At 35.5% G+C, this 23,291-nt stretch overlaps 8 protein-coding genes and 3 long non-coding RNA genes across 15 annotated transcripts; 5 read left to right on the forward strand and 6 right to left on the reverse strand.

The window, feature by feature from the left end:
* Positions 1–690: 690 nt before the first annotated feature.
* On the reverse strand, positions 691–1,338 carry ENODL6 (early nodulin-like protein 6; the record flags this gene model as incomplete). The annotated part of the gene is made up of 2 exons (NM_103787.2): positions 1,122–1,338; positions 691–1,040 (listed from the first exon to the last, which is right to left on the reverse strand). Exons 1-2 carry the CDS (start codon positions 1,303–1,305, stop codon positions 691–693), a joined length of 534 nt encoding a protein of 177 aa, NP_175324.1. The 5' UTR covers positions 1,306–1,338.
* A 404-nt stretch (positions 1,339–1,742) lies between these two features.
* AT1G48950 (C3HC zinc finger-like protein) lies at positions 1,743–5,269 on the forward strand. Its single transcript, NM_103788.3, has 7 exons — positions 1,743–2,034; positions 2,286–2,508; positions 2,638–2,761; positions 2,877–3,217; positions 3,491–4,232; positions 4,326–4,504; positions 4,905–5,269. Exons 1-7 carry the CDS (start codon positions 1,946–1,948, stop codon positions 4,989–4,991), a joined length of 1,785 nt encoding a protein of 594 aa, NP_175325.2. The 5' UTR covers positions 1,743–1,945; the 3' UTR covers positions 4,992–5,269.
* A 427-nt stretch (positions 5,270–5,696) lies between these two features.
* On the reverse strand, positions 5,697–6,346 carry AT1G48953 (uncharacterized protein). The gene has a single exon (NM_001123982.2). It carries the CDS (start codon positions 6,261–6,263, stop codon positions 5,973–5,975), a length of 291 nt encoding a protein of 96 aa, NP_001117454.1. The 5' UTR covers positions 6,264–6,346; the 3' UTR covers positions 5,697–5,972.
* A 989-nt stretch (positions 6,347–7,335) lies between these two features.
* Positions 7,336–7,704, reverse strand: AT1G07513. Its single transcript, NR_139259.1, has one exon. It is a non-coding gene; the product is annotated as an other RNA (long non-coding RNA).
* On the forward strand, positions 7,341–8,616 carry AT1G48960 (Adenine nucleotide alpha hydrolases-like superfamily protein). Its single transcript, NM_103789.2, has 4 exons — positions 7,341–7,662; positions 7,751–7,872; positions 7,976–8,164; positions 8,313–8,616. Exons 1-4 carry the CDS (start codon positions 7,435–7,437, stop codon positions 8,431–8,433), a joined length of 660 nt encoding a protein of 219 aa, NP_564536.1. The 5' UTR covers positions 7,341–7,434; the 3' UTR covers positions 8,434–8,616.
* Positions 8,597–12,716, reverse strand: AT1G48970 (NagB/RpiA/CoA transferase-like superfamily protein; the record flags this gene model as incomplete). 2 transcript variants are annotated; one of them, NM_103790.3, is made up of 7 exons in its annotated part: positions 11,869–12,716; positions 10,566–10,694; positions 10,125–10,471; positions 9,240–9,984; positions 9,057–9,156; positions 8,914–8,968; positions 8,597–8,813 (listed from the first exon to the last, which is right to left on the reverse strand). In NM_103790.3, exons 1-7 carry the CDS (start codon positions 12,428–12,430, stop codon positions 8,751–8,753), a joined length of 2,001 nt encoding a protein of 666 aa, NP_175327.3. In that variant the 5' UTR covers positions 12,431–12,716. The 2 variants fall into 2 exon arrangements, with proteins under 2 accessions (NP_175327.3, NP_001322905.1); NM_001333362.1 differs by lacking the exons at positions 8,597–8,813; positions 8,914–8,968 and having other exon boundaries at positions 9,139–9,984.
* On the forward strand, positions 10,673–11,891 carry AT1G07517. Its single transcript, NR_139260.1, has one exon. It is a non-coding gene; the product is annotated as an other RNA (long non-coding RNA).
* A 183-nt stretch (positions 12,717–12,899) lies between the features above and the next one.
* On the forward strand, positions 12,900–15,550 carry AT1G48980 (2-oxoglutarate (2OG) and Fe(II)-dependent oxygenase superfamily protein). 4 transcript variants are annotated; one of them, NM_001123984.1, is made up of 7 exons: positions 12,900–13,688; positions 14,115–14,429; positions 14,511–14,581; positions 14,668–14,736; positions 14,822–14,981; positions 15,118–15,189; positions 15,262–15,530. In NM_001123984.1, exons 1-6 carry the CDS (start codon positions 13,598–13,600, stop codon positions 15,132–15,134), a joined length of 723 nt encoding a protein of 240 aa, NP_001117456.1. In that variant the 5' UTR covers positions 12,900–13,597; the 3' UTR covers positions 15,135–15,189; positions 15,262–15,530. The 4 variants fall into 4 exon arrangements, with proteins under 4 accessions (NP_001117456.1, NP_001117455.1, NP_175328.2 ...); NM_001123983.1 differs by having other exon boundaries at positions 14,668–14,981; positions 15,280–15,550; NM_103791.4 differs by having other exon boundaries at positions 14,668–14,981.
* Positions 15,551–16,316: 766 nt separating this feature from the next.
* On the forward strand, positions 16,317–17,038 carry AT1G48990 (Oleosin family protein). Its single transcript, NM_103792.2, has one exon. It carries the CDS (start codon positions 16,353–16,355, stop codon positions 16,860–16,862), a length of 510 nt encoding a protein of 169 aa, NP_175329.1. The 5' UTR covers positions 16,317–16,352; the 3' UTR covers positions 16,863–17,038.
* A 915-nt stretch (positions 17,039–17,953) lies between these two features.
* AT1G49000 (uncharacterized protein) lies at positions 17,954–19,172 on the reverse strand. The gene has a single exon (NM_103793.4). It carries the CDS (start codon positions 18,910–18,912, stop codon positions 18,442–18,444), a length of 471 nt encoding a protein of 156 aa, NP_175330.1. The 5' UTR covers positions 18,913–19,172; the 3' UTR covers positions 17,954–18,441.
* Positions 19,173–22,872: 3,700 nt separating this feature from the next.
* AT1G07523 lies at positions 22,873–23,170 on the reverse strand. The gene has a single exon (NR_139261.1). It is a non-coding gene; the product is annotated as an other RNA (long non-coding RNA).
* Positions 23,171–23,291: the final 121 nt, after the last annotated feature.

Consider the following 23,291-nt stretch of genomic DNA (forward strand, 5'->3'; position numbering starts at 1 on the left):
TTTGTCGCTCGATTGATTTGTGTTCTGATATGTCCATAAGACCATAACTTATAGTTTTCTTTTGTCGGTTTATTTTAACAGAAAGTCCATGTATAGGTAAACTAGGTTCGGGCGATTAGACCGGACTACAAACTATGTATTTTGATGCATCACTTGATCATGTTTTGACAATGTTTTTATAGCTAGAGCAAAATGCTAATTGGAAATTTTATAAGGTTATAGGGTTGACCCAATCTCGGTTGAATGAGTTATAAATTTCATAATTTGTTATAAAAATTTATATAACAAAATAATTTCGTGTTCCATTATTGGATTTGATTCTTTGAGTAGGGTTATTGAATTTCTAAAAAAAATATTAGATGTTTCTAAAAAGTGTATATTTAGAAAATTTGTCAAAATATTTGATTTTGTTTTGTTATAGAAAATTGAAAGTTGTTTGTTTATAATTAGATAAAGGTAAAAAACATTGTATTTCAATAAACCTAGAATTTAATAGAATTAAAATGGATACTAAACTTATAAAATAAGACATGAGTTCAATTATTTTAAAGCTCTGAAGTGACCAAAAACCAAAATCAAATCAACCTATCAAATGAATAAAAAAACCTTAAATAAACTAAGCAACAAAACCTAAACCGGAATAAAACTCGACGGCTGAACCGCCATAACCGAGTGGTATTGTTTTCCATACTACACAAGACTAAAAACCGTAATAACCAGAATCGAAATTGTAACTAAACCGGCACCTAAGAACCGACTCGTTTTCCTCACGGCGTGGTTTTTCTTGTGAGCTGAAGCGGGTAGAGACGAGGAAGGTGGAGGAGATTGCGGCGTAGATTCCACCTCCATGACTTTAATAATCATTTTCTGACCTTGTTCACAGTGGCCTGAGACACCACTAATGAAATAAAACAAACCGGGACGGTCCAATTTGAAAACCGTATCATCGTGGTTGGAGTAAAGTTCCGGTTTGGTCGTCTGACATTTCTTGTATTCGTCTTCTGTTACCACCAAAACAGAGTCTTTCTTGTACTTGAAACCTTTCCACCAAATCAAAACAAAACTCAATATATGCATTACGATGATCATAAATTCATAATAGAAGCAAAAGAAAAACTTACGGATAGTGTCGCCAACTTTAAACCGGTTCTTGGAAGCCCATTGGTTAAAGATGTCACTTTGGTTACTAGATTGTGGAATGATCCAACCATTTTCTCCTCCAGCTTCAAATTCAGTACATGACACAAGTGAAAACACGTAAAAACATACGAAGATCGAAAGCAGAACAATCTTTTGTCCACCCATTTGAATCCTCTTTTGTTTAATTTCTGATATCGAGGGATTGTTCTCGAAGAAAATGTTTAGTTTTTCTGCTTTGTGGTGCTTAAGGTTTGAATTTAAGTAGTGTGAGAGTGCAGCTAGGTTTGTTACTAGTTTGGCTTTGCTTGTCCACAACTTGAGGGATATCTAATAGATATTGTTTTGACTTATTATTTGCTACTTTGAAATTTGAATTTTTGTTTTCAAAGAAATACGACTAGTTGAGGAAAATCTGTTTTTGTGAGTATTTTTCGTATTAATTTTGACTAATATCATAAAGCGTTAAATAATTTGATGATTTTTTTTTGTGTTTTTGGATTCTTTTTACATATTTGAAATGTTTGGGTGATACATGGGATGAAGTGAGAATAAAGGGATCTATTCGTAAAATAGATAAAATATTCGAGACTTCCGATTTGCGGAATAAATATGAAGAGGACTAAACGACAGCAGATCCCGTCGTTTTCGTGTTGTTCCGTCACCGCCATCTAAACACCACTCCTTCACCTGAGCCGCGGCGAAGAAGGTGGAAGCGAATCTATTAGATTAGGGTTTATACGATTATAGGAGGACGAAATCAGAAAGACGAGCTAGAGGAAGCTGCGATTTTTCTGGAAGATAAACAATGGCACAAGATTCAGAGAAGAGATTCCACCAAATCATGGATAAACTCTTTACCCCATCGAAATCTCAGCTTCCTTCTTCCTCCACCAGGTCAGTCTCTTCTTGCTGGTTACTGTTTTACACTGTGCATCGATTCATCTCCATTATCTGAGTTCCATTGTTTCGCTGATTGAAGTGTGGATAAATTGCTTAATCTCAGAGATGATTTTGTATTTGTGTTCATATACATTGCTCTTTGGATTGATTTCAGATGTTAGTTGATTTTGTGATATTTGCATCAGAGCTTGTGTTCATGTTATGATTCTGCGTCAGCTTATGTATATATCCTTTGGTTTGTGTAGTTCTTCTGTAGAGCAACAATCAAGAGGCAAGAAGCGTCAAAATCCTTCATCTGCGTTAGCATTGGTTGAGCCAAAGATTGTATTAGCTACCATTGATAGGTCTTCAGCTTTGAAGGTTCCTGCTGGAACATCGCCTTCTGGTCTTTGCAGGCCGTGGGATAGAGGAGATCTTATGAGGAGGCTTGCTACTTTCAAGTCCATGACTTGGTTTGCCAAGCCACAGGTTTGCTTCTTGTGACCTTTAAACCACAATTTTCCTTCCGTTAGAATTTAAGTCATTTCTATCTCGTTGTTGTATGTTCCTAGCTATAAAATTCTTAGCTCATTCTATTTTTTGTGTGTGTGCTGGTAGGTTATTAGTGCTGTAAATTGTGCGAGGAGAGGGTGGGTGAATGATGACGCAGATTCTATAGCTTGTGAATCTTGTGGAGCTCATCTTTACTTTTCAGCCCCATCTTCTTGGTCTAAGCAACAAGGTATGGTTAAAATTTTATTTTTCGTAGAATCATCTCTATGTAACTGATACTCTGATAAACAGTTATATGGTGTGTCCTCACTAAAATTGGATATCTTCTCTTTGATATCTGACAGTGGAAAAAGCGGCATCAGTCTTCAGCTTAAAGTTAGAGAGTGGACACAAATTACTTTGTCCATGGATAGAGAATTCATGTGAAGAAACGCTTTCTGAGTTTCCGTTAATGGCACCGCAGGATTTAGTCGATAGACACGAAGAACGGTCAGAAGCTTTACTTCAACTTTTGGCCCTTCCTGTTATTTCACCATCAGCCATTGAGTACATGAGGAGCTCAGATCTGGAGGAATTTCTCAAACGACCTATTGCACCTGCATGTAGTGACACAGCAGCAGAAAGTTCTCAAACTGAATCCCTTACCAATCATGTTGGAGCGAGCCCGGCTCAACTTTTCTACCAGGTTTGACCTGCAACTAGAGATATGAATTATTCCTAACTAACGTAGATTTTGGTAGAATTGGATGATCCTTCTTTTATTGTTCCTCTATCTACAGACTTTAATTTGGTCCGTCCAAATTATTCGTCTTTATTCATTCGATGTTGTCCATATGATAAAATACTAGCGTACAGTTAACTAGTGATCACTTTAGTGACTATGGCATCTTTTCTGAGAGGTTTTTGGTATAATATTGAGTCATATCTGATTGTAATGCTGATGCATTGGTATTTCCAGGCACAAAAACTTATCAGTTTATGTGGCTGGGAACCGCGGGCACTTCCTTATATTGTGGACTGCAAAGATAAATTGAGTGAGACGGCTAGGGGTACAGAGACTATTGATTTACTGCCAGAAACTGCTACCCGCGAGCTTCTAAGCATCTCTGAATCAACCCCAATTCCAAATGGCATATCAGGGAATAATGAGAACCCAACACTTCCTGACACATTAAACTCTGATCCTAGTTCTGTTGTACTGGACTGCAAGCTCTGTGGGGCCTGTGTTGGTCTATGGGTTTTCTCAACTGTTCCGAGACCACTAGAATTGTGTAGAGTCACTGGTGATACCGAAATCAATATAGAGAAACATCCCAAGGGTGGTACCCTTCAACATCAACCTTCAAGCTTGAAGTTTACCATAGCAGGAGGACCCCCAGCAACAAAGCAAAACTTCAAAGCAACAATATCGCTGCCTATTATCGGGAGGAACCTGAGGTCAAGATTTGCTTCGTACTCTAGAGATCATGATCACGGGGATGTCAGTTCTATTCAGGATCAACAGAGTAGAACTGCAGAGAACAACGGTGATGTTACACAAAATAGCAATCAAGTGATGAATGATATAGGAGAGAAGGCTGATGGTGGAAGAAACTCAACTGATGTAGAGAGTGATATTGCACTACAAAACAAAGACAAACAAATGATGGTAGTAAGATCAAATCTTCCTGAAAACAACAAACCTAGGGATTCAACTGCAGGTAAATTGCTAAGAGTATAAATGCAAATACAAATTTCTCTGATTTTTACAAGCACTAACTATGCTTAACATATCTTTCTTTGTGATTATAAAGAAAAATCAGCGACATCAAACAAACAGATGGAATTTGATCCAATCAAGCAACATAGGCATTTCTGTCCTTGGATCTGGTCAACGGGTAGAAGAGGCCCTGGATGGCGACAGACTCTGTCTGCATTACAACGGCATAAAGGATCTTGTCAGACTCCACCATCATCCTCTTCCCTCTTCAAGGTAAACATCCCACTACACTCTTTTTCATGCATCCTTACACTCGCTTTTAGTATTAGAATGGAATTAAAGCTAATTACAGATGGGTAGATATAACTCAACTGCGACTATTGTCATGTATTCTCGACAAGAAGATCATAGTAACTTCCTTTTGTAGCCAGTAATAGCAGGATCTATGACTAATAGTATTTAAACTTTTTTTGGCTGAGAGTGCAACTTATGCCCTTGTCCCTGTTAAAATTATGCATGACGTTTCCTTGATTTGATATCTTTGGATACTCTCTGAGCATGAGATAAATGATCAAATCCTAACGAACAAGAACCACATACATTTATATGAGTTCTTATGTCATAAATGTCCAATTTCTGATGTCTTTGATGGTTCTTTACGTGATGTTGTCAGGTAGATGATCCGTTAACATCTGTTCGAAACCTATTTAAGTCGCCATCCCCGAAAAAACGAAAGCTGAACGGAGGATCTTCAAGCTGAGACACCAGACGATTTTGTCCCTGAAAAAAACTTGAACCCTCTTGGTCTACACTGTATCGAAATTTTGGAACTTGAAAAACTGTGATAATCATGTGTTATGCGTTATTTGTTGATCCCTCAGAAAAGTAATCTATGTTGTTGTTGACGTATTTGACATTGCTAGAGCTTAAAATCATTCACCTATTTGACATGGCTAGAGATTAAAATCATATGTTTACACATGAGTTTGTACCGAACTATATCAAAGTCTTTGAAACATTAACAATACTCGACTTTGCTTGGTGATCAGATCGGTCTCGTAAACAAAATTTGGTGGCAGGAACACATTACATTGCCTAAAACAAATCCATCCATCTCATAATGTAGGATGATTGACGTTTATTCAATCACTTTCGTTTTTTTTTGGCATTATATATCTTTATGAATATTTGTTACTTGTATATTTGCAAAAAGATAATGTATAGTTTTTATTCTTCCAACTAGAAACTCAAGTGTGCGGATTTTTCCTGAATACGGATGAAGAAGACAAGCACAAGTAGATCTCATAGATACAACCAATTCCTCTCGTCATGTCCCACTATCTTCATTTTATTTCCTTAAAAATACTTTTTATTAAAAAAAAAAAATCGCAATTGCATGAATACTTTACTATTTAGTATTTATATAAAAATAATTATGTGGACCATCTCCGGATTTGTTTATACCGAGGTTGTAACAATAATGATTAAGGGGTTTGGGGAGAATGGAGTAACTTCTTTATTAATGACGAACGGAAAGACAGTAATTAACAGAACGGAAAACCGTAAGTACAGAACGGAAAACCGAAAGTACAGGTCGGAAAACCGATATTAATGGTCGGAAAACCAGAAAATACAGAATGGAAAACCAGAAAGTAAGAGATAAAGAGCTAGACAGCAATTCTCTCTTAAATTCTCTGAGTGGTGATAGGTTCTGGATCTCTCTTCTTAGTAGTGTCTCCTCTTATTTATAGGCAAGGAGCTGATCTAGGGTTCTCTTAGTCTCTCTTGCGATTTCTCTGTTTTGCCCTTCTGAATTTATCGGGTTGGACCAAGCCGTGATGGGCCGAGCAGTCATTCTGATGGGCCGTTGTTCTGATGGCCGTTCTTCCTTGTTAGGAGCTTTCTTGACTTGTTCTATTTGTGTTTGGGCCGAATTGGGCATGGAGGGCAAAGCCCGTATCCCACAAGATTCATGGCTCAAGTCAAGTTTATGGATTGTGTTAACATATTCGTGGTTCTTAAAATTTTTCATGATTTAGGATTTGGTAACTTTTTTTATAGCTTATCAAGTTCATGAAGAGCGTGAATCTCACGTAAAATAACCTTAAACACGAAAATTACGACAAGAAGTGAGATTCGTACTTTATTACTACATTCTGTGTCAAATATATGTGGAAGTCATATGCTTCTGTCAGCTGATGACTCGGACTTTTGTAGGCCCTCTTTCGTGCGTTACCTTTTCGAGTTTACCAAGTCTTTCACTTGACACGTGTTCGGATCTTAGCGCGTTGTCATATTATTAGACTTTTAAAACTTCTGTATGTTTAGGTTTTGACCCCTTGATTTTGTTTAAATTCTTTATATCTCCATGAAATCTTTGTTAATAATAGTTTACATCTTACATTCGTTTTTTTTTCTTTTCCTAAATTGACACATTCTAATTCGTGTTGAAAATTTGTGTCCTACCAAACATGGTAATTGCTCGCGCAAGTAGAAACTGTTCTCACACAGTGCTTAATTGTTATTAAGATTTTTTCTTCATCTACCGTACCAATTACACCTATCTAATAATAAAAAGTGTCAATTTATTAACGATTTTGATTGTTTTCTAGATGACTAGATGTGATTGTAATGAATCATACTTTAATAGACGCGGGTTTAGCACCAACACGACCAATAATATTCATGTTCGGTTTTTCAAATTGCATTTAATGTATCTCTATCTACTGATTATGGTTTCCATTATTAATAGTGTAATACTAACATGAACTAAAAAAACTTGCAATTGCAATGACAATATTTTTCTTAAAAAACCGTCATAATGACCTTTTCAAGTACTATTTCATAAAGCAAATTATTAATCAGAACAATGATTCCTAAGGTGATAGTAAGAAACCCATGTTCAAATATAAATGGTAAAAGACTAAAATCAAGTTATTGCCTAACAGTGTAAGATGCAATGCAATACATACATATTCACCACTTTATCCTAATAACAAAAAAACACGGTCCATGATTTCATACTCAACTTCACATTTGACCCACTTTTAATTTATTTCCAACTACAAAGAAATTCCATTTTATACTATTATTTACAAATACAACACATATTGAGAGAGAGAGAGAGAGTGAGTCACAAGAATTACGACACTAAACCTAAACCCAATTCTCGAGAAAAAGAAAGAGAAAGAGAGAATAAATAAATGGAAGATGTACGGAGGATTGTGGTGGTCGTAGAAGATAAACAAGCGGCGAGGACGGCGTTACAATGGGCACTTCACAACCTCCTCCGTCAAGGTGACGTCATAGTACTCCTCCACGTGTACTCTCCTCCACCGCGTAAGAAGAAATCCACGGCGGCGCGTCTCCTCCGCCGTCACGGATACAATCTTGCTCTCTCTTTCCGTGAAATCTGCGACTCTTTCTTCAACGTGAGTGGAAATGAATCTTGATCGGAAAGATTACTAGATTTTATTGATGGTTAGGTTTGTTTTTCCTTTGTGATCGTAATTTTGACAGACGAATACTGAGATCATTGTGAGAGAAGGAGATGATGATGGAAGAATGATTGCTCAAGTTGTCAAAGAGATTGGTGCTTCGATGCTTCTCGTTGGTCTCCATCAGAACAGCTTTCTTTACAGGTAGGAACTATTTTGATCGATACGGGGTCATTATTAAAGATTTTGAACCCTACATAGACGAATGAGTAATGTTTGTGACTTTGTGTGTCTTTGTGATGTGTAGATGGGCAATAAGTGGGATCGATGTAGCGAGAAATTTCAATTGCAAAGTGATGGCTATAAAGCAGCCTTCACCGGAACTTTCGCCTCCGGTGAAGGTTAAGGGACACAAGACCTCTAAGGCGACGGCGACAGCGACTTCAGATTGTTTAACTAATTTTGACTTTTCACAAATTGAAATTTCTGGATTACAGTAAGATTCCTAACCTCTTTTGTTATCAAGTCTATTTTTAATTAAAACTACGTGATTTGGTGAAATAGTTTTTTTTTTTTAGTTTGATATTTTGGATAGAAACATTTCATAGTGCTGATTAAAAAAAATGAAACTTTGATTGAAACAGGGTTCCTGAGATTCCGACACCAACTAAAGTGCCATACAGATTATGTCCGAGTCCTCATGCCATACTATGGAGAACAAGGCCCCGGAGGAGATCCAAAGACCAATACGGTGTCGGTTCATAGTCTACGATATTTGCTTTTGAGACAAACCCACCAAAACTTTACCTTCAAATAAACAAATTTTACTCGATACTAAAAAGAAAGTCATTCCAATCACATTATTCTTAAACAATGAACAGTTTTTCAAACCCTCGTCCAAAAATTTGGTTCGAGCGATCAAGGTATAAATGAAAACAATTTTTCCATGAGTGTCAAAATGCAAAATTCATCATTAGAAAATATATAAAGAATGATTGTTTATGTTAAATACTTGCTTTTCTCTCCTCCGTAAACTGTATCTGTTGTATTTTGTATGCTAATATTCTAAACACATTACCTTTTTATAGCAACAAGTTTTCTCTCCTGTATTCACGTACAATCACTGGTATACTCGTCGGAGGAATCTATTCACACATACACAAATCACAAATGTATCAGACACTAAATGGAAATTGCTCTGCATACCAAACTCATAACATAACAAAATGTGTGAGAGATACGTACCATTCCATAATCCGAAACAATCATAGATATATATTCTGAAGGAGTAGAATCATACCTGGAACACACAAAAATAAGAACAAACTTAAGAGAAATAAGAATAAAGCTTTGTGATGATTCTCAAAACCACTTATGAAGCGCTTTACATTAGATTCAGAAACTGAAGGTTTTTGTTGTTGTCCATTGTCTTTGAATGCTTTGCATTGGTTCTAAATGATGGTATGTTGGCTACGGCGTCAGGATCGCCTGTAAATTTTTCACACAGGCAAAAAAACTCTGATTCAAGTAAATGAATAATCGACAAGAAGAAGAGCGAGTGAAACATTTACCAAGTTCGTTGGAGCAGATTGAATCAAGTAGGACTCTTTCATGGAACTTGTAAGCTTCACAACAAACAATTACAGGAACACTAAATGCGTTTGCAACCATTGCAATGCAGGATGTGCCAACTCTTGCGTAAAGAGTTCCATTCGAGTATATTGATGAAGCACCGAGAAAAACACGTGTAGCCTCACGCATGATGTAGGAAATGGCATTTATATGAGTGTAGGTACAGTCGAGGCCACGAGTCACAAGTCTACGGAGTAGCTTTTGCCCTTCAAGGTTAGGGCGTGAGTCTACAATCACTACGCGGAACTTTTTCCCAATCTCATGGGCGTATAGGAGAATCATTTCAACCACACAAGAGAATCCATATGTAAGAAGAACTTCTCCGTCTCTGATTTTTGTTACGGCGTGTTGCACGATTGCCTTATCTGCAATAATTGTCTTCTCGTCTATGAACCGGCCAATGTCAGAACAGAGGGAACTTTTTGCCTCTGATTCTGACAGGTTTACAGGTAGTTTTCTGATTTGGTTCTTCAGGAACCTGATTGCGTTTCCCATGCTCATGGAGAGGGGACGACATTCTATCAAGAATGAAACATAACCGTTTATCTTGGCTGTCAAGTCCATGGTCAGGTCTTTCATAGGAGGTGTACTGTAATCTTCTATAGCTTCTTGAAATGCTTGGAGCATGGCAATACATCGTGCATTGTCCCCAGATATATCTCCAGCCAAATGTTGCAAACCCACCTAAGATTAACAAAAACATGTATATACGTCACTTGAGGATCTATGGCACAGAGATAAACCACAGGGTTTCAAACCCTTAAGGATTCCAGTTCAAAAGTGTAACGAACATTTCACAGTCACATATAAACAAGTAGGTGTACCTTATAGACTGCATGGTGTATGGAATCGAGTGTGAAAAAATTGGAGCTTAAATTGGGAAGCTGATTGCTGCGTTCGTATTGAGGAAGATGGAGAAATAATTCAACTTTGTTCTTGCTCTCGGTCTGTTCAACCACAGCTCGCCTCTTAGCTTTATCCACTCGGCTTTTATCATCATACTGCATTTGTGTCTGAGGGACATCCATCCTCTTCTCTTTTTCTACTGCTACAGCTGTTTTTTCAGAAACAGAGGACGTGACGGGAAGTCTTTCTTTCTTTGGTTGGGGCTTTATGGCAGCCTTGCCAGGATTAGCTCTACCAGACTCATCTGCACGCCTGCTTCCTTCGCCTAAAAATTAGCAAGAGGGAAGCACTTAGATGATTTTACGTTCCACTTTAATGAATATGGAAAACAAAGCAAAAATAATGAACAAAACAAGAACCTTTTGCAGCAGCTTTTGCTGCCCGTTGTGCCTCTTGGATGGCACGTCTTTCTGCTTTAGTGGTTTTATCTTTCAATGCTTTTGGTTCCTTTTCCTTCTGGGGTTTTGTGGTCGCAGACTCACTCTTTCCTGCAGGATTTATTCTTCCTGTAAGTAACGAAATGCAAAACTAGAAGGAAACATCTGTGCATGGCAATAATTGAATGACTCAAACCCATAGCAATTCATAAGGTCAAAGTTGATACTAAACACAAAGTAGCTATTTAAATTCTAATTCTAAAGGATAGTCCACTTTGAAAGGGAGCTTAATAACCCCTCCAGAGAAGCCCAAAGCCTCTGATCAAGGAGGGTACTTCAGGAGTCTAACAACCAATCTCCGGCAATGCAGTGAAGGCAATTTCGTTGTTAGAGAAGACCAAGGCAGGCAATCCAGTTTAAAACAGAGATAGATGACCAATTCCCAGCCTCGACGATGATGGCAACAACAGTTTAGGAGGATTTTGTAGGCAGTCCAGTACGGAAGCAAAACTTGATGATGCATTTCGTTCAATGTTGAAGACTTGCCTAAAAACTAACTTTGAGAAAAAGGTATAGCTTGTGACGAAGCAAAGAACAGAGTTATGCTTTGAAGATAACGATGTCCTGTTGTCGGTCTGTCTGCGAATTGTCCTTTTGTAGAAATGAGTTAACATGAAGAATACGAAGGTTGATGTACTATGAAACTAAGAAACATAATGCTCAGAGAGATTGAAGTGTCAATGATGACACGTTGTTGGGTGGGAAGCTCTAGTCAATTTCATCCTTCACATTTAAACACCTCTGAAACAGTAACTGGCTAACTGCTCCTACCCATTATAGAGATGCAGCTTCCTTGACGTGCTTGATTTGGGAGTATGTTGTACCACCTCCGCAAACGTATGCATTTCACACAGACCACAGGTCCACAACAGCTGACTGCTTTATCTTCAAAACACGCCTCTTTGTTTCAAAGTCAAGAGTCGAACTATCAACATTGGCAGAAATTGCTCACCAGACTTCTAAACCAAACTCAACTTTAAACATTCTCCAAATACCGCTATAAGGTCTCCCTAAAACTCTCCATGAGATCAAGTAACAGAGTATTCCAAAGAAGATATTAATATCCGGGCCTACCCAGTCCCTACGGCACTACAGGCTGCCTCATCCGATGTTACTTGGGGATCACAATTCACCACAAAGGTCTCTTTTGGATAATACAAAACTCAACCATACAAAGAGCTTATTCAAGAGACACTTAAATAGATTGATAGATTCGTATACATACCAGAAACTTCGGCGATCTTCTTTTTCCCTTGAGAAGCAGACGTGGTCGCAATTTTGGTTTCAGATTCCTGAGGAGCTCTAACAGCTAGAGTCAAATCAAAGCCTCCATTAGGTAAGCTTGCTGATAATTTCGTCGAATCACTCCGTTGGAACCCAAACAGAGAAGCCGAATCCTCAGAAAGCCCTCCGTTACTCGAGGGTGATGATGTCCCGAGAAGCGAATCCGGAGGATTGTAACTACCAACGTGAAGAAGAGTCCGTTCAGGAGTTAAGTATCGGCGGAAAGCGGCAGGTCCAGGGACGGGCACAGGAGCAGCAGCAGCAGCAGCAACGCGAGAGGTTAAATTGTCGGAATGGTGACGCGACGGTGGAATTAAGACCGGAGAAATTAAGTTACCGGAAGGTGAATCGGAGAGAGGAGAAGAAGAGGTGGTTGCATCTACTGGACCGGATTGGCTTCGATTTGGTCGTTGTAATGATGATTCTGGAGGCGGCTCGATTGATGTGAAGAAACCTACTCGACGGACTTTAGGAACCGCAAGAGCTCCGCGACGAGTATCCATTGAGCGGGACGACGACGACGATGATGATGATGATCTTTTAGGGTTTTATTAGGAGAGATTCAAAGGATTGACCAAAACGGTGGGGAGATTTGCTAAATGGCCTAAACCTTGTTTTCAAGTAATCATTATTATGAGATAAAATAAGATTTTTATAACGTGACAAAAAGTATTTAACCCAAAGAAATGCAAATCGATCATTTAAGTTTTATGTAAACTTTATTATAAAAAAAATAAGAATATTAATGTCTGAACAAATTTTCTTTAGTACTATTAAAAGCGATTTTGAAAAAAAAAAAAAAAAGGTTTCATAAAACGCAAGAAAAACACAACATACTCAAACACACACACATCTAAATGCCAATTCAAATACACAAAATACACTTGTCACAACAATATTTTCAAAAACAAAATAGGGAACAGAAGGTCGTAAAAGTACAAAACACAAGACAAACTAAGCACGCTCAAACGTAATTCATACATAAAAAAAAAAATAACACACACACAAACACACATCTAAACGCAAATTCAAAGACACAATTCACACTACAATACATCAGCACAATCACAAAAAGGATCACTTCACAATCATTTACATATCATGCCAAGAATTTACTTTCGAACTCGTTGTTTTCTATTAATTTTGAAGCACCTATATTTATCTACTCATTTTGCAATAATCAGCTGTTTTGAATTCTAATTCCAGTATATGTAACATACTAACATCGACTGTTTCAACTTTTTGTTATTCATTATGTTCAACTACTGGCAAAGACAAATTCAAGCAGACAACATATTATGCAAGGTACATGTGGTTTATAAAACGTTATTTTAATCTGAGACGTGGATTTTTGTTAACTTTACAACCATTTTTTTTAGAAAAAGGCAATTACTTGAGTTAAAACAGGATGAAACAGAGTCTCTCTATCAATTATAAATTCCTGCAAAACTCAGTCTTGGATGAATTACTCGGTCAAATGATAAGTGATAAATTTATTCACACAAAACTATAGTCTATGTAGAAAACTTCAATTTGCTTGTAAGACACGAAATATATGATGACTTCAACGACCTAACAAAAGTCAAGATTACATTCGTTGATCATAAGCGCCAAAACAAACGGTAGAAGACGGATTAATGTATCGTACATGAGGTTTGATATATTGTGCAATGGACAACTATTCTTTTATCCGGCAGTCGGAACTCGAGATCGCTTCAAAAGTCAACCTTCTCTCCAAACGAATCCGCTCTCAAGAACAAGGTAAGGATTTAACCGTTGGTTCAGCAGAATATTTTTTTTAATGGTAACTTGGAATTTGTAGTGTAAAGAGAGATTTTCTTTATAATTTCTCTTATCACACTATTTTCTTCATGGAAAAATAGAACTCTAAAAGGACCAGTTATAATATTGTGGGATTCAACTATCTGCTTTTTGTATTGGGATTTAGATTATCCATCGTTTGATTTGAGTTTCTTATGACGAATCATGGCATAGTAGCTAGTAGTAGCACTAATCAAGCTGGTATAAAGGATTAAGTAAATTGATTCATATTCAATGGTGGTTATTATAGACTCAAAATAAAACCAGTAACAAAATGATTTGATGATTATATATGTGCATTGTCTATGATGGTCATTCGCCAAGTAATTCGAAAGACGCTGATATTAATATTAGGATCTTTAACAGAAGTTGCTGTAGATTTTTCTCATATGACATTGGAGGATGAGCTCAGTGAGGAAGAGGATCATAAAGATTCAAGTAGAGAGGCTTTTGGTTCGAGTCTTGAGAATCATAAACTGTCGAGGAAGCAAAGAACGCATATTCGGGCGATAAACGTGAAGAGAAAAAGAGACTTTGTTTGCTTGGAGAAAGTTAATGGAGAGCTTGTTAACATACTAGAGGGACTCGAATTGCATACCGAAGTTTTTAATGCAGCGGAACAGAGAAGGATAGTTGATAAAGTGTGTGAATTGCAAGAAAAGGTTCAAAAAGGAGAACTAAGTAAGTAGCAGCTAAGATTCCTTGTTCTTTCTTCTATATAGTTTTGATCTGAAATCCTAATTTGTATATCTCTCTATGTAGAGCGTGCTTTTACTGCTCAAGGCAAAGGACGTTCAACTATTCAATTCGGCTGTTGTTTCAACTACCGTACAGTAAGTAAAACTAGTTCTTGATCAATCTTCTTCTCGATTTATGAGTTCTAGTGAGTGCCACAACAACTGAATGAGTAAACTTGTAGAGCAAAACTGGAAACCTGGCGGGGATTCTTAAACATGAAACTGTTGATCCATTGCCTCATCTTTTCAAGGTGATCATAAGAAGGTTGGTTAAATGGCATGTTCTGCCTCCAACTTGTGTTCCTGATTGTTGTGTAGTCAATATTTATGATGAAGGTGATTGCATACCTCCTCATATCGACCATCACGACTTCCTCCGCCCGTTCTGTACTGTTTCTTTCCTTAGTGAATGCAATATTCTCTTCGGATCAAACCTTAAAGTTGAGGAAACCGGTGAATATTCGGGTGGTTCATATTCATTACCGCTTCCTGTTGGGTAAGTTCTTGTGCTATAAAAAAAGTTCTTATATATTTATATGCGCTTGCAAATGTTTTATGTCACATTCTCGTTATAACTTGAAAACAGTATATGTGACCAAAAAAAAAAAAAAAAAAACTTAACTTCTTTACAGATCAGTGCTTGTGTTAAACGGGAATGGAGCTGATGTAGCTAAGCATTGTGTACCTGAAGTTCCCACGAAAAGGTATAATCTTGATTCGTTTCTTTTGCATATAAACATTGTTTTCTTATTCATGAGTCTTCTTTTTATTCACAGAATATCAATCACATTTAGAAAAATGGATGAGTCAAAATGGCCAGTCTGGTACACACCAGAACCTTATTTGCAAGGGATTCAGCCATTGACATACGAGCTGAAATCTTGTGGCTCCTCTGACCATGTATTTTAGTTCCTGAACTTTAATTGATATATATTACAGTTTGATTAGTGGTTATATGTAGTGCAAATAATTAATTCTTTTGATGTTCATATGGTTGCTCAACTGGTGTGACAAAAAATTATCGTTCTAGCAATTAGATAACCAGAATAATTTTCAGTATTTGACAAATTAGTGGCAAAATTCATTTCTGTATGCTTTGTGAGTAGTAATGTTTTCCTTTCTCATAGACACAAACTTTTATGGTTTGTTTTGTTTTGAATATGGTTTGATATAAAGTTTGTCCCTGCGTCACACGTAAACTTCAACTGAAGGTTAAATTCGGTGTAGATCTAAATTATATAAAGTTTGATAGCTACATAGATTCTGTTTTTCTTTGGTTTCATGTGATGCAATCAAACAAGATAAAAGATATACTAAAACTTTGATGGATATCATATATGAATGGCTATGGCTATGGATATGGCAAATTGGCAATCAATGACCCCAAATTATTTTGATGAATAGACACAAATAGCTTGAAAGATGGATTCAGGATAATTAAATAGAGAAAGAAAAGAGAGAAACAAACACAAAATATCAACAGAGAAATGATAATTAAGCCACACAAGGTTTAACCGGTTAAAAGGACATTATAGTGCTATATGAGCTACAATTCGGTCGTCTAAATTTTATAACCATGAACTACACACTCTTATCTTATTGAATACATATATCTACTTACTAATTTTAACTTTTGCCAACCAAAATCCAATTTGGAACAGGAAAAAAGAATGCCATGAAATAAATTGAATATTATTAGTTAGATACAAGCAGTTAGATTGTTTTTTAAAAGAACAATTTAGTGAAAAACAAGACCGAAACTCCACGTGTTTGCATGCATGCGCCTTCACTTCCTTGACCTGTCTCCATTTGTTTCACTCTTTCTCCTCTCACACCTCACACACATCTCTCTCTCTCCTCGCCGAAAATGGCTGATCGAACAAACCCTAGCAGCCACACCCAACAGAGACCCATCTATAACTCAACCACCGTCCCTCGCAGCAACACCACCACCAACCACCCCCTCTCATCTCTTCTCCGTCAGCTACTACAATCGCAGTCTCCTAATCACTCCGGTCAACTCTTCGGCTTCCTCGCATTCTTCATCTCCGGTGGAATACTCCTTTTACTCACCGGAATCACTGTCACCGCTTTCGTCCTTGGATTCATTGCTTTTCTCCCACTCATCATTATCTCAAGCCCTATTTGGATCCCTTTGTTCCTTATCGTAACCGGATTCTTGTCCCTCGCTGGACTCATCTTGGCTACAGGGGCTGTTGTGTCGTGGTTGTATCGATATTTTAAAGGCATGCATCCATTAAGGTCGGATCAGGTTGATTATGCTCGGAGTCGAATTCATGACACGGCGGCTCATGTCAAAGATTATGCTGGTGGGTACTTCCATGGTACGCTGAAAGATGCAGCACCTGGTGCATGAAAGGTTGACCCTTAACCGTATAGTTTGGTCTCATGTAGAAATTACACGGTTTTTTTCCCTCTTAATTGTGTTGTTTCCTGTGTTTTTTTTTATTGTCTCTCTTGGTATCATCAATATATGAATGTGGTCTCTGTTTGTATGAATGTCACTTTAGCAACATCAACAAAAAATTATAGGAGAGGATTTGTGTTTATTTTGGTATTTAAGTTTTTTTATTAATTAAAAATAATTATGAGATCAAGTGTCATTAGCTCAATTATTAAAGATTGTAGATAAAGTTTAGAATTTGTTGGTTCAAGTGATGTTTTTTTTTTGGTAGGGTGGTTCAAGTGATGTTTGAAACGAAAATAATATTATATATACTAGTTTGGGCGAAAATAATATTACATACAATAGTTTGGATTGGAGAGATTACCGGAGTTTCAGTTACTGGAGTCAGAGAAGAAACCCTTTGATAATATATTTCATCCTTTTGTTTTAAGTTTTACTTTTGTTAAAGAGGCAAACTAAATATGTTTTTAACTGAAATTCTACAATAATATATTTCATTTTAGTTTATTTTTTAAATAATAGAAATACGATTTTCTGGCCATAACAAAAAGATGAAAGTTTTTATGGTTTCGTTCAAATGATGTTTAGATCATATTTATAGTTGAAATATTAAATTACCCTTTAAAAAAAGGTAATTAAGTGACCTTGAACTCTTCTCTTCCTCACGAAATTAAGGCATAAAAAAAGTTTTGGCATTAAATCCTCCTGATTTTTTTTTTTTTTTTTTGATGAAATGTGAAATTTATTAATGGAAGAATAAAGAAATTATGTACATCTGTTTGATGTATAGTTCATATGTTCTGCACATGAGCAGTAAAACTAATGAAAAAAGAAACAGAGTATAAGCTTATGTACTCCTGATTTTTTCTTTTTGTTATTAAGAAAACATCGTTTACTGTTAGGTTTTTCTTCAACAACTAACCGTTCCGAATCAAACTAAACTAAGTCAAATGAATTTAATAAATTTGATCAAGTCAAAAGTAATATGAAAACCAAAATTGAATCGAGACTATTATTATATATATGTAGCCCTACTCATTAACAAACAAACAAAAGAAGAAGAAGAATAGACTGAATAGTTGTCCCCAAAACAAAACAAGAAAAAGAAGAAGAATAAGCTATCCTCGAGAGGTTCACCTGTTTTACGGACACGGATAATTTTGAAATCATTTTAAACTCGTTAATTTGAAAACATTCAGGAATAGGTGTTGTCAGTATAATAATTGTTTAATAAAGGAAATTAATTCGACTTTTCTACCTAAAAGAAATTAGATTACAACAACGATTTGGATCTCTAGAGTATACCATGATGGTTTCAAACTTTGGACCCTGAAATTTAAATAGCCTATCCAAATTTCAGTGGTGTATAACATATAACAAGACAACTTAGGATAAAATGGATCATACAGTACACGATAACATTCTTATATACATAGTAATTTTGTTTTGCTGCCTAATCGACGTTTCAATCATCTAATGAAGTTGCTTAATAATCATTCGTTCCCATTAAGTTTAACTGCGACCCGACTTAAGAACGGGTCGGGTAACTGGGTAATGGAGTGCCACGTGGTGATCTCGGTGGCACTTCGTTTAATAGCCGTCCGTTAGAGTCGTAATATATCACACCCGAGAAATCCAACGGCTCACATTTGCCTCCCATCAATATCTCTCTCTGCCAAAGGCCATGCTCCTCCTCCATGGCGGTTGCTTTTTCCTCCGGCGGGTTTTTCCGGCGGACCATGGTCATCGCCTTGTTGCTTAAAGTCGTGAACAACTCTTTTGGCCGAGGAGAACTCATCGACGAGCTTATCATATTCCATCGGAATCTTTCTCCTCCACCCTCTCCGCCGCTGCAAGTTCGCTTCTTTGACTTCAGCTTTAGTTTCTTCGAGAGCCGATTCGCATGCCTGGCGCAGAGAACCATCATTGAGACGAGAAAGCTCACGCTTAGACGCTTGTGTGAGGGAGATGAGTTATGTTCCGGCGTTGATCGGTCCATAACTTCGCCGGAAATGAAGAATGAGAAGTTGAAAAAGAAGCCTCTTATAGGTACTATTTTTAGGGGTTTAACAAGTCAAACTCAAGAACTAGAATTATAACCGATGTAATCTCTAGTGTCCGAAATGTGTGTGTTAATGTTATATATAAGTATAGACATATTGATGACATTTAAGAAAAGGGTGTTAGGTTACCGGTGGAATCGGTCGTCTTTGCGTTGATTTCATATACTTGTTATATCGTCATATGTGTACAATGAGTTTTTGAATATTGTTAATAAATTTGAAAGTTTCGTTTTCATTAGATTTATGTTGAATATTTGAAACTTCAAAGAGCATGCGTGGGTTATGCTTAAACGATCTTGGCATAAATATTAAAGTATAAATTACAGATCCTTTAAAATCTCATTACAGAAAAAGGGAGTGGGTCTTGATGCTAGGAATTAAAAAAATGATTGGATAAATGGTAAGTTAATTTCTTACCATTTTTCTTTAGATCAGTAGCATATTATATATGTAAATTTGTATGCGTTGAATATCAATGAACAAACTAAGAAATACTAAAAGGTTTTTGGTATTTTGAGCAATTGATCTCTTTGTTTCTTTTGGTGATTGGATTAACGTACATAACCAGACAAAAAGAATCAATGATATACATGCTGATTGGTAAGAGGAACGTAAACGGCACCTGATGGCCATGCATGATTTATATTGACAAAACGATATATAGTTTTCCATTTCTCATCGATCGTGAAACAAATTTCAGATTATTTATCAAGATTTATTGTCTCGTGATTTATATAATAATAGTGTTGAGGTTTCGCTAATTGCTGTTTGAATTCGATGAAAATGTATGTTTTTGGAAAAGAATATACAACGTTTTTCAGAAATTCTTTATTGTAGTTTAATTTTACACACTACTTTTTTATTATGTAATTATTTGGGTCGTCGAGTCGCGTTGATTGGCCTTTTATAGCGACTTGATCTTTGAATACGGCGGTGCTGGAGCTGGTCCCTCGTATGTTGACTTTTGTATTTCATTATTCGAAGAATTGACTCAGTCTTTATCGGTTCGTCATTCTTTTAACATTTTGGTATTTTAATTTTGAACTTGATATTTGCACCCAAAAAAATATATATATATATACTTCAACAACGAGTATGTAAACTTTATCCAATTTTTTTTTTTTTTGTAAACTATATCCATGGATGTACTAACATTTAACATGACAATTCTAATTTTGAGTGTTACGAAGAAAAATAATCATCTTTATAGCTATTTCGCCAATCAAATTATAAATACAAAATTACAAATCAACTGATGTGATTCAGTAGTAATTGTTTTTGGCCGTTGAAGTTAGAAATCAAATTTTACTTGGACGTATTTTTGTTGGAAATTGTAACTTTTATATCATATTTATTCAATCAAGAAAGTATTATATCTTGATATAAACTCTTTTAGCCAAGTATTAGTATTAGAATTTGGAATGTGTAACAGTAATACTTTCTACTAGTGATGACATCGTGTAATTACGCCGATTCAAATTTGATAGTGAGTACGTAACAAATTGTAGATGACAATATTTTTTTCTAATTGATATACGAAAGGCCATTTAGGGGGTTAATTGACTGGTCGTATCGTAGCAAGTCAACTATTTTTTTCTAATAGTTTGTGTGCTCTAAATTGCATTTATTTATATCCCTTAGTAACTTTATGTGATCCCAAAAGGTTCATTATTGTGTGGCAAAACTTGAAGCAACTTGGAACACATCCTTGGACATCTTTCACTCATAACTCTTTTTAGTAAAAGTATGAAGAGCAATTATGGGATACAAAAAAGTATGAACACACAAGATGACTTTTAGATTTTCCTTTATAAATACAAAAACGATACAAGAAACGTGAAATCATGAATTTACAAAGAAGAAAAAGTGGAGATTGTTCACCATGGTTTATCAGGTTGGTCCCATGTTCACGACATATATAAGTAAATATTTTGTTTTATCCATTAATTTGTAACAATTTTTTTTGTTTAAATGATGCTGTGCCGATAATTAACAGAACAACGAAAACATCATATGATATTTTAAATTTAAGATATAATTAAAGAACAATTTAAGCATCATATGATATTTTTAAAAAGTGTGCCAAATTATTTAACCGATAGCAAAAGTTGAACTAGAAGTCCAAGTTCAGCCTCATAAAAAAAAGTTGAACTAGAAGTCCATTGTCCCCAAAAAGTTAAAAAGTTGAACCGATAGCATCAAATAATTTTAAGTTTAAGATGTAGTTAATAATCGTATGCAATGCCATAGAACTCATGATTCATATCTATGGCATTGCATACTTATTTATTTCTATCTCATGTAATTTTACACAACCGTTAATTTATAATCTCTGATTCATTTTGTAAAAAGTATTGATGGTGTGGGCTCTATTTGACCTATATTAAAAAAGGTCATAGAGGGCCAATCATCTTAATCAATTGAGCCCATGTTCCACACATTAAGAAAAGCCTGAAGTGACATGAAAAGAAACGTCAAATGCGTGAATTATACTGTCTTTTCTTGGAACCAAATTTATCCTTTTAATAAAGGAAATACGAATTGAAATTTTGTCTAATTTGGCTTCAATTTTGATTTCAATTTTAGATTTTGTTCTTTGTTATTCAAAATCATTAAGGGTAATTTGGTCTTAACAATCTTCTAAACTTTATATGATCCGATTCAATCTAAACCGTTCAATAAAATTAATTCCCTTCAATCTAAACCGTTTAACAAAAATAAGTAAATAACAACTAAAAAAAATTTAAACACATTCCTCTTATCACTAAATAACAACAAAAAAACTTCCAAATATTATTTAGTTATGTTTGATTAAAAAATTTATATTTATAAACCTATTGCTCGCGGTAAACCGTGGGTGAAATCCTAGTATATAGTTATTACCGATAGCAAATACAGTACTTATCAAAACCAAAAGCTTTTTTTCTTTAGTTTATATATACCCTAATGGTGAATTTTTAGGTCCTTCTAAATGGAGGCTGAACCTGGACTTCTAGTTCAATTTTTCTTTTTTTTTGGGGACAATGTTCTCCAAAAAGATATTTCTTTATTAAGTTCTGTCTTGGTCCACAAAGAGTAGGAACTTCGGCTCTGAACTTCGCAGTAAAAACTAACACTAGATCTGATATAAACAGATATATATGTAAACGAACTTCATATATGATGACGGATTCCATAGATCTCATGTATTCATAATATATATAGTTTAATAAATTGGCTAGTGAACAAACACCATCTCTTTTGTTGACATTTGGAAGTGGGATTAGGTCCATATTTTTTGGGGATAATTGTTTTTGTTGCAGATTAATTGTCAATACCAACTATACGATTTCAGGAAAAAAAAAACCAACTATACGATTTTTGAATCAATTCGATAAAGTGTCTTATTTTCTTCTTCTGTTTGTAATATGCAAGTTAATGTATATATAGACTTTTGTGATTAAGTAAGAACATTGACAAGTAATATCAGAAAAGTAAATTTTCATGGAATAAGCTAATTTTCAATTTCACAATAATATATATATATATATATATTTAAAAATGAGCTTTTATATAGAAAATGTCTTGTGTGTGTGTTTTTTCTTTATTCGAATACGCTAAAGTTAACTAAACATGTGAATCAGGATAGTCCTGTCTGACCCGTAGAACTTCTGAACCTATAGTTTAAAGTCCGGTCCAACTCTAACATGACCACAAGGTTTTCCGAGGTTTTAAGGCTTTTTCGAGAAAAAAACTTATAATTTATAATATCGCTTGAAAAAATAATTTGTATAGAATGAGTCAATCAAAATCTAAATAAATACAAAAGCCAATTGATTTAAACAAAAAATTTCAAATCAAATAAATAATTTAAATAAATTGTTTAAACTCATACCAAATAAAATATAAAAGCAGAAGACTTCAACTTGGGAGTAGAGCCAAGATTTGTTTCTTAGGTTTATAATAAGACACAGTTACATAACTAGATTTAGAGTTTTCAACTCTATTGCAAAAAATAAAAATAAGCAATTCTCTCAATTAAACGAAAATATTAACAAAAAAAATTAAAGGTTATTCGGACCGCTTCGAATCCCGTCAGATTAAGCCCCAAAAATCCTTAAGTCCGAAAGGGATTAGCCTGAAAAACCTGATTTTTTTTGGACTTATATTTTTAAGGTCGAATCCGTTATTTTTTAAGAGTGGACTGGGCCGATATACAAACTTTGGTTCTAATTTACATGCCTACATTTAACCAAACAGATTAATTCAAAATAACCAATTAGCGCCACGTACCTTATCTTATTAACATGAACAATGTACTTTTTCTCAACATAAG

This window comes from Arabidopsis thaliana (genome assembly GCF_000001735.4).
Source record: "Arabidopsis thaliana chromosome 1 sequence".
NCBI classification, from domain to species: Eukaryota; Viridiplantae; Streptophyta; class Magnoliopsida; order Brassicales; family Brassicaceae; genus Arabidopsis; species Arabidopsis thaliana.

Bases quoted from the DNA above. Each gene is read 5' to 3' on its own strand.
- AT1G48990 (NM_103792.2), top strand. From the start codon at position 16,353: ATGGCTGATCGAACAAACCCTAGCAGCCACACCCAACAGAGACCCATC.
- AT1G49000 (NM_103793.4), bottom strand. From the start codon at position 18,912: ATGGACCGATCAACGCCGGAACATAACTCATCTCCCTCACACAAGCGT.
- AT1G48960 (NM_103789.2), top strand. From the start codon at position 7,435: ATGGAAGATGTACGGAGGATTGTGGTGGTCGTAGAAGATAAACAAGCG. The intron at 7,663-7,750 runs GTGAGTGGAAAT...TAATTTTGACAG, and splicing joins TCTGCGACTCTTTCTTCAAC to ACGAATACTGAGATCATTGT. The intron at 8,165-8,312 runs GTAAGATTCCTA...TGATTGAAACAG, and splicing joins ATTGAAATTTCTGGATTACA to GGTTCCTGAGATTCCGACAC.
- AT1G48950 (NM_103788.3), top strand. From the start codon at position 1,946: ATGGCACAAGATTCAGAGAAGAGATTCCACCAAATCATGGATAAACTC. The intron at 2,509-2,637 runs GTTTGCTTCTTG...GTGTGCTGGTAG, and splicing joins CTTGGTTTGCCAAGCCACAG to GTTATTAGTGCTGTAAATTG. The intron at 2,762-2,876 runs GTATGGTTAAAA...GATATCTGACAG, and splicing joins TTCTTGGTCTAAGCAACAAG to TGGAAAAAGCGGCATCAGTC.
- AT1G48953 (NM_001123982.2), bottom strand. From the start codon at position 6,263: ATGAAAAATTTTAAGAACCACGAATATGTTAACACAATCCATAAACTT.
- AT1G48980 (NM_103791.4), top strand. From the start codon at position 13,598: ATGGACAACTATTCTTTTATCCGGCAGTCGGAACTCGAGATCGCTTCA. The intron at 14,430-14,510 runs GTAAGTAGCAGC...CTCTCTATGTAG, and splicing joins GGTTCAAAAAGGAGAACTAA to AGCGTGCTTTTACTGCTCAA. The intron at 14,982-15,117 runs GTAAGTTCTTGT...ACTTCTTTACAG, and splicing joins TCATTACCGCTTCCTGTTGG to ATCAGTGCTTGTGTTAAACG.